At 43.0% G+C, this 13,974-nt stretch overlaps 2 protein-coding genes across 6 annotated transcripts in view; one reads left to right on the forward strand and one right to left on the reverse strand.

Moving 5' to 3' along the window:
• Positions 1–261: 261 nt before the first annotated feature.
• On the forward strand, positions 262–4,237 carry ckma (creatine kinase, muscle a). The gene is made up of 8 exons (XM_038708531.1): positions 262–377; positions 1,693–1,900; positions 2,107–2,261; positions 2,500–2,632; positions 2,909–3,080; positions 3,205–3,328; positions 3,420–3,609; positions 3,747–4,237. The coding sequence occupies exons 2-8, from the start codon at positions 1,708–1,710 to the stop codon at positions 3,923–3,925; spliced, it is 1,146 nt and encodes a 381-aa protein (XP_038564459.1). The 5' UTR covers positions 262–377; positions 1,693–1,707; the 3' UTR covers positions 3,926–4,237.
• Positions 4,238–4,705: 468 nt separating this feature from the next.
• Positions 4,706–13,974, reverse strand: part of mark4a (MAP/microtubule affinity-regulating kinase 4a) — a 31,411-nt gene continuing 22,142 nt past the window's right edge. Inside the window, exons 12-18 of one of the 5 annotated variants that reach the window (XM_038708529.1) lie at positions 12,514–12,700; positions 11,939–12,150; positions 11,658–11,761; positions 10,761–11,045; positions 9,465–9,547; positions 8,742–8,786; positions 4,706–8,673 (exon numbers count right to left, since the gene is read on the reverse strand). In XM_038708529.1, coding sequence (XP_038564457.1) covers positions 8,273–8,673; positions 8,742–8,786; positions 9,465–9,547; positions 10,761–11,045; positions 11,658–11,761; positions 11,939–12,150; positions 12,514–12,700 — 1,317 coding nt within the window. In that variant the 3' untranslated portion in view covers positions 4,706–8,272. Of the gene's footprint in view, positions 8,674–8,741; positions 8,787–9,464; positions 9,548–10,760; positions 11,046–11,657; positions 11,762–11,938; positions 12,166–12,513; positions 12,701–13,974 lie in introns of all 5 variants that reach the window. The other 4 variants (XM_038708527.1, XM_038708528.1, XM_038708525.1 and 1 more) reach the window with 4 other exon arrangements.

Raw genomic sequence — 13,974 nt, forward strand, 5'->3', positions numbered from 1 at the left:
GCATGCTTGACAAAACTGAAGCTCAGCTTTTTTCAGTTGCTTCAACCCCCCCCGACACCACCCCTCCCCACCATCCAGTTGGTGCTATGTATGGGCCAAAGGTGGGTGAGGGGAGGTGAGGGTACAGCTACAGTACCCGTCTTGTATGACGGAGATGTAAATGCGTCCCTTTCATAAACTGTTCTTTGAGTATCAGTACAGAGGGTTTGGCCAATGAGGGCGCAGCAGGCACTAAAATAGACAAGCCAATGGCTGAGTGTCTGTCCGGTATATAAACAGGGAGCACAGACCTCCAAAGTTGGGTGACCCCTATTTTGGCTGTGGTGAACAGGATCTGATCCCAAGGATTGTTACCTCTGTTCTTGTCTGGTGTGCAGGTAAAGAAATATCACAGCGATTATTAGCTTTGTGGAGTTGAACAAGGAGGAGCAGATATTTGGAGATTTCAAAAAAACATCCAAACATTTAGAATGGCAAATAATACTCTTTTTGGCTGCAAAGAAGGATTTTGGACTGAAAGTCCATGATGAAATCAAAGGATTAATGCGCAACAATTCTTGGATGTTTGAATCTATAAGACATCCTGGAATAAATGAGACCTACTTGGTATCCGAAGTCATTGAATTTGGTCAGATTATTCTCATTGCTGTTGAAAATATGCATGAACATGTTGCTTTAGCATAGCAGTAACTGCAATGATGTTGTATTGTTTGACTTGTATCACTACATGTATGTAGTCTCTGCAAATGGCTCTCTGATTTGGACAGTGATTTATGTGGACAGGTGCTTCACAGTTTGAGGCATGTAAGAGACAGCCTGAAGGCCCTGCATTTCCTCTAATTGATTATAGCCATTTAGTATTCCACTTTTAAGATGCATTTTGGGGTTTTAAGCTAACATGACAATTGTTCTTAGCAAATTGATTACTGCACCAAAAAAACAATATGGCTTCTTACCAAACTGCAACATTGCAGTTCACATTTCAGGTAATGTAACTAGTGCGTCATTGCATGCGTCAGTCTTTCATCATTCATGTGACCACCCTTTCAAGGATAACATGCATAATATGTCTATAGATAATTAGAAGTACATCTTAGTACATAGTAGATCTTGTTGTATCATGGTGGAGTGGACTGGAGGCAAGTATCTGCAGCTTGTCAGACTTTGTTCAGTCATAGTGACAACTTAAGTGATACACTGTTTTAACCTGTAGGGTTGAGCAGTGATACAAAGAAGTTGCAGAGGGTTTTCAAAGGGAATACATATGTGAAAACATGACCAGGAAAGACTACTTTGTGTGTATTTATGTATCAACATGTAAAATGGAGAACTGGGCTTGTGCATGTGTTGGGAGAATTCTATTTGTATATGTTGAGGACATTTTAAAGAAACAGTATACAGTCAGATGTGCTGTTGCTAAAAATACCTGCCAACACGCGCTCCTCCCCACCTCTATTTCAACTGGACATTTGAGCCATCGAGAATTGAGTGTCACTTGTTACCAGGATACCTCTGCTCACACCACTTAAACTGCAGCTGTCTTGCAGAATATCCCATATCTCCAAATGCTGAAGAATGTGGGTCGACATTCAGATCACCTTCACAGACGGTGTCAGATTAGGATCTAGTGGTTTTTGAGCATCCAGAGCCTCTGTTTAGAGTTGCTCATCCTATGTATCCCTCTCTTTGCAGTGTTAGAAAGCAATCATGCCTTTCGGAAACACCCACAACAACTTCAAGCTCAACTACAAAGTTGAGGAGGAGTACCCCGACCTGTCCAAGCACAACAACCATATGGCCAAGGTCCTGACCAAGGAGCTGTATGGCAAAATCAGGGACAAGCAGACACCCAGTGGCTTCACCCTGGATGATGTCATCCAGACTGGTGTCGACAACCCCGGTGAGACTCAGTTTGGACAAAGAAATCTTTAAATCATTTTGACACATAAGTCTACTAAATGAAACAAAACTGTGCGTGTGGGGAACATTTCTAAGTTGTATCTGTAACTAAAATCATCAAATTAAATACTCATAAGCTTGTCTCACAGCTATCATCTTCCCTCCTATCTTCTAACTCCTGCTTTCCTATTGGTTTCCTGTCTTCAGGTCACCCCTTCATCATGACTGTTGGCTGCGTTGCTGGTGATGAGGAGTCCTACGAGGTCTTCAAGGATCTGTTTGACCCCATTATCTCCGACCGTCATGGTGGATACAAGCCCACTGACAAGCACAAGACCGACCTGAACTTCGAGAACCTGAAGGTGCAGCACCCCACTGTGCAACAAAGAGCAGAAAGCACAATGGCTCATTAACATTCTTAGAAACATGTAAATCTCTAGAGAAAACATAACTTACTGGTAAAGCCTTTCAGATGTTAAACCAAACACTGGATAATTTTATTGATTGTTGAACTAGACAAAAAGGAACTAATCAGATTATGATGCTAAGTGCCCTACATTTGTGGCCTCTCTTTAACTTTGTAATAAACTTTTGTCGTAGGGTGGTGACGACCTGGACCCCAACTATGTCCTGTCCAGCCGTGTTCGTACTGGCCGCAGCATCAAGGGATTCACCCTGCCCCCCCACAACAGCCGTGGCGAGCGCAGACTTATTGAGAAGCTGTCCGTTGAGGGTAAGCTATTAATATTTTGAAAGTATGCAAAGGGTTGGGCAGTAAGCGTGGGATTTTCACAAACAATAGGCTGTGCACAAGAAATGGAAAGTGAGAGGTGGAATATATAGTGACCAAAAAGGGGACACACTCTTGTTCTGCTTGTTCATTTAATGCTAAATCAGTCTGAATGGCCATGTTAAGTGACAGAGGACACTCAAAGAAACTCCCACTGCCTGTTGAGATCTATACAACAGCAGAACATATAGTCTCCTAACTGTATATCTGTCTGTCCAGCTCTGACCAGCCTGGATGGCGAGTTCAAGGGAAAGTACTACCCCCTGAAGTCCATGACTGATGCCGAGCAGGAGCAGCTGATCAATGATCACTTCCTGTTTGACAAGCCCGTCTCCCCCCTGCTGACCTGCGCTGGTATGGCCCGCGACTGGCCTGACGGCAGAGGCATTTGGTGAGTTTCACCAATAGTTGTCTTTTCAGAACTCTCAGTATGGCTGTGAACTTTCATTTTGTCTGTGCATCACGTGTGTGTGTGTTTTCCTGTATGTTGATCCTTTGCATCCATTGCAATCCAGGCACAACGACAACAAGACCTTCTTGGTCTGGGTCAACGAGGAGGATCACCTGCGTGTCATCTCCATGCAGAAGGGCGGCAACATGAAGGAGGTCTTCAGGCGTTTCTGCGTTGGCCTGAAGAAGGTACACGTTAATAACAGGTCAAAACAAGCCATGATTTGACTGAGTGCAAGCAGCGTAGTTCCTCTGACTCTTGTTCTTTCTTATCTGCCAGATTGAGGAGATCTTCAAGAAGCACAACCACGGCTTCATGTGGAACGAGCATATCGGCTACGTTCTTACCTGCCCCTCCAACCTGGGTACCGGCCTGCGTGGTGGCGTCCACGTCAAGCTGCCCAAGCTGAGCACACACGCCAAGTTCGAGGAGATCCTCACCAGGCTGCGTCTGCAGAAGCGTGGCACAGGTACAAATATTTTTACTCTTTAGTGAGTGCACCTGTGGATCAGCATGGCAGGTCCATTAAGATCTCTACTGAGATTCTGCGGCGTTCTGAGCTTTAGGGTGTGATGTTTCTCATCCCTTGTCCTCTCTCCTCTTTAGGTGGTGTGGACACTGCCTCCGTTGGTGGTGTGTTTGACATCTCCAACGCTGACCGTCTGGGCTCCTCTGAGGTGGAGCAGGTCCAGCTGGTGGTTGATGGTGTCAAGCTGATGGTGGAGATGGAGAAGAAGCTGGAGAAGGGAGAGGCCATCGACAGCATGATCCCCTCCCAGAAGTAAAGAGGGACAATCTTGTTATTCTCGTGACCATTAATGTGCAATCGAGCCAGCTGACAGGTGTACAGAAGAAACAGCCGCTCACCAAGAGACTCTTGGCTCTGCGCACCTTTTTCTTCCTTCCAGCTTTTTTCTCCGTCCTTTTACCTTTTTTTTCACCTTCTCCAGTGTTGGTTAGTAACATCCTGGGATCAGCCTCCACTGAGCTGGGCGCGCCTGGCAGACGTGGTGTTACCTACTTTTTGTAATAAAAAGTAATGATTATTGAAGATGTTCATACTGCTCAATAAAGAAGTGCCCCATGAAACAACTACATTAATCATTTTTGTCATTTTGTGTTGCAGTTTGAGAAATAACTATTTTAACCCCTTGACGCCTTTACAATTATAGAAAAATATATATTCATTGTGTTTTTGTTTTCAAGCTGCAAAATGAAGTGCAGATTATTAATTTCTCTATAGCACATATAATACATTTTAAATTAGAAATTTAGGTATGATGCAAATTGGTGACAACCAGTGTTTGCAAAAGGTTCCTTGGTATGTATCGAATATGCAGAAACTGGCACTGGGGGAATACAGTACATATGCTATCTCAGCTGCAGTCTGAATGAAAGCGGCATGATGCAAATTCGTGACAATCTGCTTTAAGGGGTAAAAAATGAACTATTATTTTCAGAGCTTACCACGTAGATTCACTCACACCACATCAGATGATCAAAAGCTATTAACAAATATTTAGGTTGTGTGTCGTAACTATAAAAACACCAAAATGAAGGAAAAATTGCCAACATCAGTGAATTTTATTAATCTTCAGCTCCATGTTCTCCTTATCAGACCACAACCACTCAATCTCAGTTTACAGTTTGTTTCTGAGGAGAGGAATTAAACAGTAAAACAGTGTAAAATTACTCATACAGGTCAAACTGTTTGTGTTCTTCAGTCTCTTTTGCATATAACATCAACTGTTTCCAAAATCAGTTCTGAAATGACAGTGCATGTTAAATACTAAGCCCCCGGGGGTCCCTAATACTGTACCATCCACCATCTGAACCAGACCAGCGACACACTGTCTCTCTACTCAACACTCCACTCAACAAAACTCTTTTCAAGAATTTTTCACAGTAGATTCCACCTTAAGACAATATTCATATATCTTATACTAAGAGTGAGTTGTTTTACACAAAGTTATTTGCTTTTTAGCCCATTTCACTTCACTAATTTCCACTGAAATGCTTCGCAAACAACCTGATTCATATTTGCTATAAGGAGACAGTGACATTACATTTCTATGGCTTGATAGCAACCCAGGGCTTTCAACATGTCAGGGACTTATTGGGATTGGTGCAAATTCAAGTTAAAAAAGAACCAAACTGCACAATTTTCCCCAATGGAAGCATCCTTGTTGGATCTAAAACTGATTTTTTTTTTTTTTTTTCCTTTTACACTGTATCTTGTGGACCATTCATAGCGTATCTAAATACTTCTAAGAACTCAGAAGCCCTCTTGAGCATACTGAACCTATCCGCTAGCAAACAAGGTGGAGTGAAGTTCACTCAAGCCTTTCTGTTTGTATTTGTGAAAGGGGAAAGGACCAGGCGCTACATTTAGCACCATTTCTGTGTATCAGTTCATGTCTAAAAACAATCACATCTGCATTTCACAAAGCTTCCAATCCTAGGTGTGCATCATGTTTAATTTTTTCCCCTAAAACTCAAACTCTGAAGTCATGCAGGATTGCAGGTTGGTTTTGTTCTCCATTGTCACTGACATAATCTGCTTTAAACTAGAATAACTTCCCTTGCTCTAGCTATAAATAAACCTTGAGCTCTAAGATATATACTATATTCATATATTTTATATGCAGCCATCAACAGACTGATATAAATCCTGTTTTTTTAAATGATATTATTCTAAAAAATAAATAAAGTACCTGTGCAAATATCCACAAATTGAAGTGTTTCACATTTAAGACATTGGCGCCCTCCAGTGGCTAGTTCTGGTTATTACCTATACAGGTACACTGGAAGGAGCTGATTCAAGTCAAAGCAAAGTGCATTGAGGTCTATATTACCTAATGCTAATATACACCACAATGAGAAACGTCCAGGGTGAGGACAAGGACAGACTCCTGGCGTCCATATTGGAGTCTAGTTTTCGCCCTGAGGAGGAGGACAGGTCAACACCCGTCTCCCCTTTTTGGGCTCCATGAAACAACGCACACCAAATGGAACTGAGATGATGTCATACAAGGGTGTACAATGTGAGAGTGTGGATGATGGCTGAGTGTTTCCCTGTGAGAAAACAGGGTCACAAACGAAGAGCAGAGCAAAGCCAAACGCTCATTGTGACGATAGAAAAAAGTCGGTGGTACATACAAAGATGGTGGACAGCTATCCCTGTTAAATCTAGGGAATTGGGGAGTTTATGATGAAAGGAAATGGGGGTGGTTTAGTGGGGTGTTTTGGGTCACCATGAGCAAAGCCACAACTGAGAGATAGTATTAACAGTAAATCAGCAGCCAAACAACATGATCTCTGTAGCCTACGTAAATATCACAGTACGTTATTCACTAAAAACAGGGAGGGAGAATAGAAAGTTTTCTCAGTTTTTCTGTCTGTCTCTTTTTTTATACATTATATATGTACTGTATGAAGGCGCCGGGGTTTGTTCACTTTAAAGGCAACTGGACTAACAAAAAGAAAACACTGTGCACACTGCCTTCACCGTGCCTTTCCAGATTCAGAATGCTCCCCCCCTGATCCCCACAGCCCGCAGTCATCAATAATGGACAGACCAGTTTGTGACTGTGCCGCAAAATGGAGAGGGTGGACATTTGGTGTATGTTTTCTTGTGTGTGTGTGTGAAGGTAAGTGTGTGATCTGAGAGGTTTCGTTGCTTGGCTGATCTGCTTTTGGTGTTTCCCCATCAACATACTGAGAAGATGGCTGAGGTGAGATCACATGGCACAGAACTGAATTGCAACTGATGAATTGCATTGCGCTGAAAATAAACAGTATCTGTGGTGGGACAACGGACAGATTATAAGGGCAAGGTCCCTCACACTTGCTTTAATCACCTTCAGAGATTTCAACAGTGAAGGGTTTTGAGTTTGAAATATATTCTCAAGTATGTGTCTCTCCTGTCATGTCTTCAGTACAATGCCCTTGAAGAAAGGTAAATGGATGAAAAGGGGTGGGAGGTTGAAAAATCCAAATGCTTTGACCAAGTTTTACTAGCGATGACCAGCACTGACAGAGTGAATCCAGCCAACCAGAGAGCAGCGTGTGCGCACAGGCGTCTCTATTCATTCATTTAGAGAGCCAGCATAGAAAACGTTCACAGTGACAAGAAAGGTATGAAAGTTGATTTAATTTTGATATTGCTGTAACAAGAACCTAAAATGGAGCATGGCATCACTGCACCAAAATGTTCTCATCGTCTTGTATGCATTAAAAAATGGCTAACCAAGGGGTTTATTTGTTAATAAATAACTACATTTTTAATTTCTCCTAGTCGCATGCAGAGAAGCTAATGTGACTGAGAGGCAACAGCCCTGTCTTGAAGTGGAAGATGTCACTGGCTTTTTGGATTCCAGGTCAGCCTCTGATTGGCTGTCTCAAAGACTTGTCAACACTGGTCTCCCACTGACCTTAATCCAGTGCAGTCGTCACTGCTGTATGGACACAAATCAAAGCACTGCAACCCTCTGTGGCTGCCTCTCTGCTCACTGAGTTGGACCATCTCCGTGTGTGTGTACGTTATTGTCCCCAGGTGATAAAAGGTCATCAGATAATCACGTCATCGCTAAGGGGAAAAAATGACGTGCGTATAGGTGACATATAAAAGAACCATTTTAAAAAAAGGACTGGCTGGTCAGTGACGTCCGAGACACAAGAGATTATGTTTTTCTGTAGTGTGAAAGTGACAGTGGGTAAAACCCAATGATCAATAATAAATAACAAAATAAAGTGTCATTATGGCTAGAGTAGCAATAAAAAATTACTAGATTCCATCTGATCCAGGTCCAGTGGGTGCAGTTGCTCAGTGAAGAAGTTGGCTGAGCTGGGTGGTGTGATTGGGTGGAAGGAGGTGCTTCCGTCTGTGTGACTTAGGGGTGAGGTCTGTGTATCTGTGTGTGAGCTTGTGTGTGAGCTTGTGTGTGCGGGGTGGGGGGGGTGTTAGTCATGATAGAGACATAAGGAGAAGTCTTTCTATCTTGGGTCCAGCCCCTAGCCCCTTCTCTGCTATATTATGTTTTTCTTCAATTATGTCCACCCCCTCTCTTTTGCACACGCACCAACACTCACTCACACAAAAACACATACTGGTACGCAAACACACCCTGCGTTCAAAGTTCAAGGTCCTTAGAGATTTGCGTGGCAATGTCCCGAAAAGCTAGTGGTGCCCCCCAGAGTCGCGTGTAGCGCACCCCGTTAGAAGTCTCGGAGGTGCCTGTGGAAAGATGGCACACCTCGGCCTCGAAAGCCACGCGGCCCCCTGCCACGCCATGGGTGCAGGAGAGCAGAAAGGGGCCGGCATGGTGGACCTGGCAGCCACATCCGAGCGCCGCCTCCCGCAGAGCCAGTACCACCTCCGCAGGGTCCCGCCGCCCAACACCTCTCAGATCCCAGCCACGTCCGAAGGGCCGGGGCTCGGACGCTTTTTGATACCCAGGTAGATCGCAACTAGGCAGGAGGTGAAAAACAGAAGAATGTTCAAGCACTGGACTGCGGCTGCCACTGCTAGTCACTGAAAACAGAAAATAACTATCAGCTATTTTCAGTGCTGTCAATGCAGCTAGAAGCAAGTGGACTGACCTTGTGATCGCAAATCTCCGGATTCCCTCAGATTCATTTGTGACCCTGTAGGACAACCAGGCAAAATAAGGTAATCTAAAACAAAGAGCCTTATGATCAACCCACAACTCTCAGATAAGATGGAATTCAAAGCAAGCATAAACAACAACAAACATGTGATGTGCAGAACAGTACGTCCTCACCTTACAGGAACGCACATTTACATTTTTCCGACATTTTAAAGACCAAACAACTAACTGATAAATCGATAAAAGAATCAACAGATTAATCGAGAATGAAAATTGTTAGTTGAAGCCCTACTCGCAATTCTGTAGCATGCAGATGTAAAAGTGTGACTTTTCATCACTTCTGTGCATAGTGCTACACACTCCCATCCATTCTTCCAAACACATAATAAACATTCAATGATCATTAACCACAAACACAAAATGAAAACATAAAACGCCATTTATGCACCAGTCTCTACTGACGATGACAATGATCCTGAAACTGAAAGTTAAAAACAAAAAAATCTAATGAATCTTCCTTGATTGCAACCATGCTTGAAACCAAGTGTGTGGGAGTTTGACAGTATGAAGATGATTAACAAATCATGCAGACAGGCAATAATTCAGATAGTTATAAGAAAAAGTCAGGCAGGCAGTTATGGACTTCCTGTGTGATCAGGCAGCAGATGGGGCAGCACGGGCAGACAAGAAAGAAGCGAGAGACATGGGAACTTACTAACTGTTTTTGATCCTTGTGGAAGAGTACAACCCGAGACTGATTTGTTTGAGCCCTGGCGCTTGGACGGGTCAAGGTTGACCCTGATGCCATGACAGGGGAAAGCACAACGAGATAAAGATGAAGAAAAAGAGGGAATATGGGGTAAGAGCAGGGGGGGGGGTAAGACAGAAAGTTGTGGAAAAGAGCACAGCACGAGAGCTGATTGGCAAGGATAGAGCTGAGGTTTGATAAGATTAGACATGTGTGATTATGACGACTGAGAGGGAGAGGGAGAGGGGAGCAGAGGATAATCCGGGGCCACAGAAGGGCTTGCCAAAAGGCCTGGGTGATTAAAATGTTCTGATAAGCATGGATCCATACCCAGGCTGTGCTCAAGCTGAAACTTCACAACAACGCTACATGATTTCATATCGTGTATTGGATATCCTGGTTTTATTTACTGCGAGTCTTGTCTTCTGAAGACATATTTTACACTTGAGCCAACGCTCTTTAGAGCAACCTTTCCACAGAAACTGCAAAACAAGCCTAAAATTCTAAACAGCAAAAATTTAAAGCTACCAGAAACACAGAATGCAAAAATCAGGGCCCTTGTGCCCTTCTCCGTATGATCATATAAGAGCATGTGGGAACCAACAAAAAAATAAAAGCCTTGCTGAGTGGACAGAGTTAGGAAGGCTTGTTGCAGCTGATATTGTAACAATAGGTTTATGAATTAAGATCTTGTCTGACTGACACAAAATTCCCTTCTAAATAGGTTCAAAGTGCTCATTACTTGACAAATTAAAGAAATAGCTAGAGTAGAAACCAAAAACCTTTAAATTTCAGCCCTGGTATTATTGGTTAGACATCTGTAGATAAGGGAATAGTTTGATATATTCCAAAATATGTTCACTCACTTTCTTGCATTGAGTTGTTGACGCCACCCTCATGTCTGTACGCTAAATATGAAGCTACAGCCAATAGATGATTAATTTAGCTTAGCAGAAACGACTGGAAAGAGAAACAAGGAAACAAAATCTGCTTCCCAGCACCTCTAAAGCTCAGTAATTAACAAGTTAGATCTCATTTGTTTAATCCATAAAAAAACAAAGTGTAAAAATGTTAATTAGAAAGCCAGGCTAGGTCTTTCTCCTGCTTCCAGTCTTTATGCTATATCTTTAAGCTATACTAATCGTCTCATTGCTGTAGCTTCATGTTTAACGGACAGATATGCGAGTGGTATCAATGTTCTCTCAATAAGTGTAACTGGTGTTCTACTGGCCACAAATGTGACCAGGCGTGGCGCCCGTCTACCTGCGAGTAAGTTTCGAGGTCAGCTTGGTGAAGAGGTTGGAGGTTGCCCTGGTGCGGGCGTGGGGCAGAGGGCTGGCGTCATGGTGGGACAAGGTTGGTGAAGTGGGTGGGGCTGAGTAGACCGGGGGCCCGCGGTCCCTCAGCTGTCCCCCGTGAAAGGTGCTGCGGATTGTTGAGCCTCGGGTCAGGCGGCACCGGTCCGAAGAGGAAGAGGAGGAGGCAGCTCCGGCCCCAGCAATGCTGAGCGTGGAGGGAGACGCTGCAGGCATGCGGTGTCCCAGGGAGCTGCAGATCAGAAACACAACTGGCTCTTAAGCTAGCCCATCAGCCTTTTTATGTAAATACTTTGTTTAGGTAAACTCCCCTTTTCACAAGCTTTTGCTTAAATGGCACAAGTTATAATTTTATTGGATAAATAAACCTTTAGGTAAAAAGCAGCACCGCTTGAAGTATTCATGGCTTTATTTTGTTTCAGCATCAGTAACAGAATCTTGTACATCTCTATACATCATTGTCTTTCAGCTATGCTAGCTTTTAGTGCCTTACGGCTAACAAGATGGAGGAAATATTTGTATTGTCTGAGACATGGGCATAATGTTAGTGGCACTGTAGAAACTAAGTCGGAAAGCTTTCAAGACACAAAAAACTGGAAAGTTCTATTTCAGACTTTTACACATCCTCCACAACGGAACAGCTGAAGGTGACAAGCGCTGCCTCTTTAAGTAAATCCTTTCAGGCAAAATGACTCGAACATCCATTCTGCACATATCATTTTAAGTTAATTTATGATTTTAGAATTCACGCTATTGTTTTTACAGCAGCTCTATATGATATGTCCAGATGTGGCCATATCAACTGACAAATAGGAATATTAAAACCTCCAACACCAAATGATACCTGTTGTCTTTGCCATTCTGCAGAAGAGAGTGTCTGTCAGCGCCCGAGCGGTCTGTGCACACATATGTATTCCGGCGTGTCATGGCACTTCCAGGGATGTTATTCTACAGAGAGAGGAATAAGGGAAGAGGCAGATATCATCTACCATGCTCCTCGGATGGTCCCATTTCCCGGGTTGAGAAGTCGTTCTTCCAACTTCAGTGGAGGACACGACAAATCCTCCACAGAGAAAGATTAAGATGCTATTCATTCCCTACTTGAGGAGGAAATCTGTCACTCACTGTGGTGGCAGTCATGTCTTTGCGGCGGTCTGGGATCTCAGACTTGTTGGGGTTGTTGGCACTGCTGACCATTGGGCTGGAGGGAGGGAGGCTGTGGCTCCCCATCACGCTGCAACTGGCCTTACGTGAAGGCATTCGTCCCTCCCGCAGCTCCCGGTCGCCCGTGCTGGTCGGGCTCCGTTTGGGGTGCATGACGGGCATGGAAGGCCCGCCTTTGTTGTGGAGGACAGCAGAGCACAGACACACAGAGACTCATATAAAGAATATTCTGCATATACAGTGGGATATGCATGACAGCCAGTCCTCTGTAAACAATAATGATGAGACTCACAAAGAGGATATTTTTTATATCATCCAGGTTAACATGTTTCTTATTAGTTTAAACTCCATACTGCACTGTAACACTACTTAAGATCTTTGTAACAACTCATGAGAGAAAGTCTTTATAATGTCTCTCTTCAGGTGTGAAAAGGATGTAAAGGTGTAAAAAAATAAAAATAAAAAAGAGTGTGAGGTTTCGTAAATGTGTGGTTCAGGTAGAGATAAAGAATGAAGGTGTTAGAGAAGAGACTCACAGAAGTCGCTGTGTCGTCGCTGCCTGTGGTAGGTGGAGGCACTGCGCTGGGTCTTGCTATGTGAGGAGGAGGTGGAGGAGGAAGAGGAGCCAGCGGCCGAGGAGTGCTTATTGGTCCCGTTGGTGATGGGGCTGGGTCGTACCCTCGCCAGGGATAGGCTACTAGCTGTGCGAGCCTCACTGGCCTCCTGAAACGTCACAGTGATATAGGATAGAAAGGTGTCAGCGTGTCCCCCCAAAACCAAAGTCTTGAATCACAATTCCAATAAGAGGGGTTGGGTATCGAACCTGATTGAGCACTGACTGAGACGTGACTGTAGCACTTTATTAGATTCTTAGTCTTGTTTATTTATTCTTCAACCGGATATTTTCTTTTTCCTGGTTAATACTTTTTTCCAACATATTCTTACCCTTGACCAACACACTCACCCACCAACCCTTCGCTTCCGCCCTAAAGGTGGGTAAATGTCACATTTTAACATAATAATACAGCACCAGATACATGTTTTTTATGAAAGTAAAAATTTTTCTGTAAAAATTTTTCTGTCTAAAGTACTCTTTCCCAGGCCCTCTAAACTGGCCCTTTGATCCTAGCAACAGATAATCAATCAAGTTTATTTAAACCACCAAAACAATATCTCCATATTCAATATATCTATATATGCACCAGAACATTGACAGAGCAAAAGAGAAGGTGAATTTTTCCATGTAATTGCTTGCAACCTTTTGGCTGTAGTACATTCAGATTTAATCTATATCCTTTCTGGGACATCGTTAACTTCAAGTTAGAATAGAAAAATCACTTAACATTACTCGTCGGGAGCAGGGTAACACAGATTCATGATTCAGAGTCATTTTAGAATTCATTTTACTAACCTGACCCCAACCAGATATAACAGATGCAGGAACGTCCCTGACTGATACGACAAAGATTACAATTAGGTGAATCTTCATTAAGAAGCTTATCCTGGGTTACGCAAAGTCAATACACACATTTAAAATGTAACAGCTGATAATCAAATTCTGTGAATATGGTGTGATATTTTACCACAGTCTTTTCCATTGCATTGATATAGATGAATGAGGAACATCTTTAGTCCATGTCTGTACAAATATAGCCAAATATATTTGTGAAGCATTTTAAAGGATGCATAGGTGGTGGAGTTTCGTGGGAGATTCCAGCAGCTAACACAGAGAGAACTGAACATATAGACAGAAAGACTGGAGATATACAAATAATCTGTACTTCATTTAAGCAAACTTATTGCATGGCTGTTTCTTTTAACATTAAATAAAATGGTTGGTTTATATTGTGATATTAATAAGGGGTTTTGGAGCAAAATATGTTTATATTCATCAAAGTAAGGTGTCAACAAAGTACTATATTTGGCACACGATAGAAATCAATTATACCCAGCCCAAATGATAAGTAATTATGCCTGCAAAATTAGCGATCAAGTAA

Source organism: Micropterus salmoides, unplaced genomic scaffold (assembly GCF_014851395.1).
Source record: "Micropterus salmoides isolate LMB-PRFRI ecotype aquatic unplaced genomic scaffold, ASM1485139v1 Ms_hic_scaffold_9, whole genome shotgun sequence".
In the NCBI taxonomy this organism is placed as follows: Eukaryota; Metazoa; Chordata; class Actinopteri; order Centrarchiformes; family Centrarchidae; genus Micropterus; species Micropterus salmoides.

Excerpts from the sequence above, each read along its gene's own strand:
- ckma (XM_038708531.1), top strand. The coding sequence starts at position 1,708 with ATGCCTTTCGGAAACACCCACAACAACTTCAAGCTCAACTACAAAGTT. Across the intron at positions 2,262-2,499 it reads TGAACTTCGAGAACCTGAAG|GGTGGTGACGACCTGGACCC; the intron begins GTGCAGCACCCC and ends CTTTTGTCGTAG. Across the intron at positions 3,081-3,204 it reads CCTGACGGCAGAGGCATTTG|GCACAACGACAACAAGACCT; the intron begins GTGAGTTTCACC and ends ATTGCAATCCAG.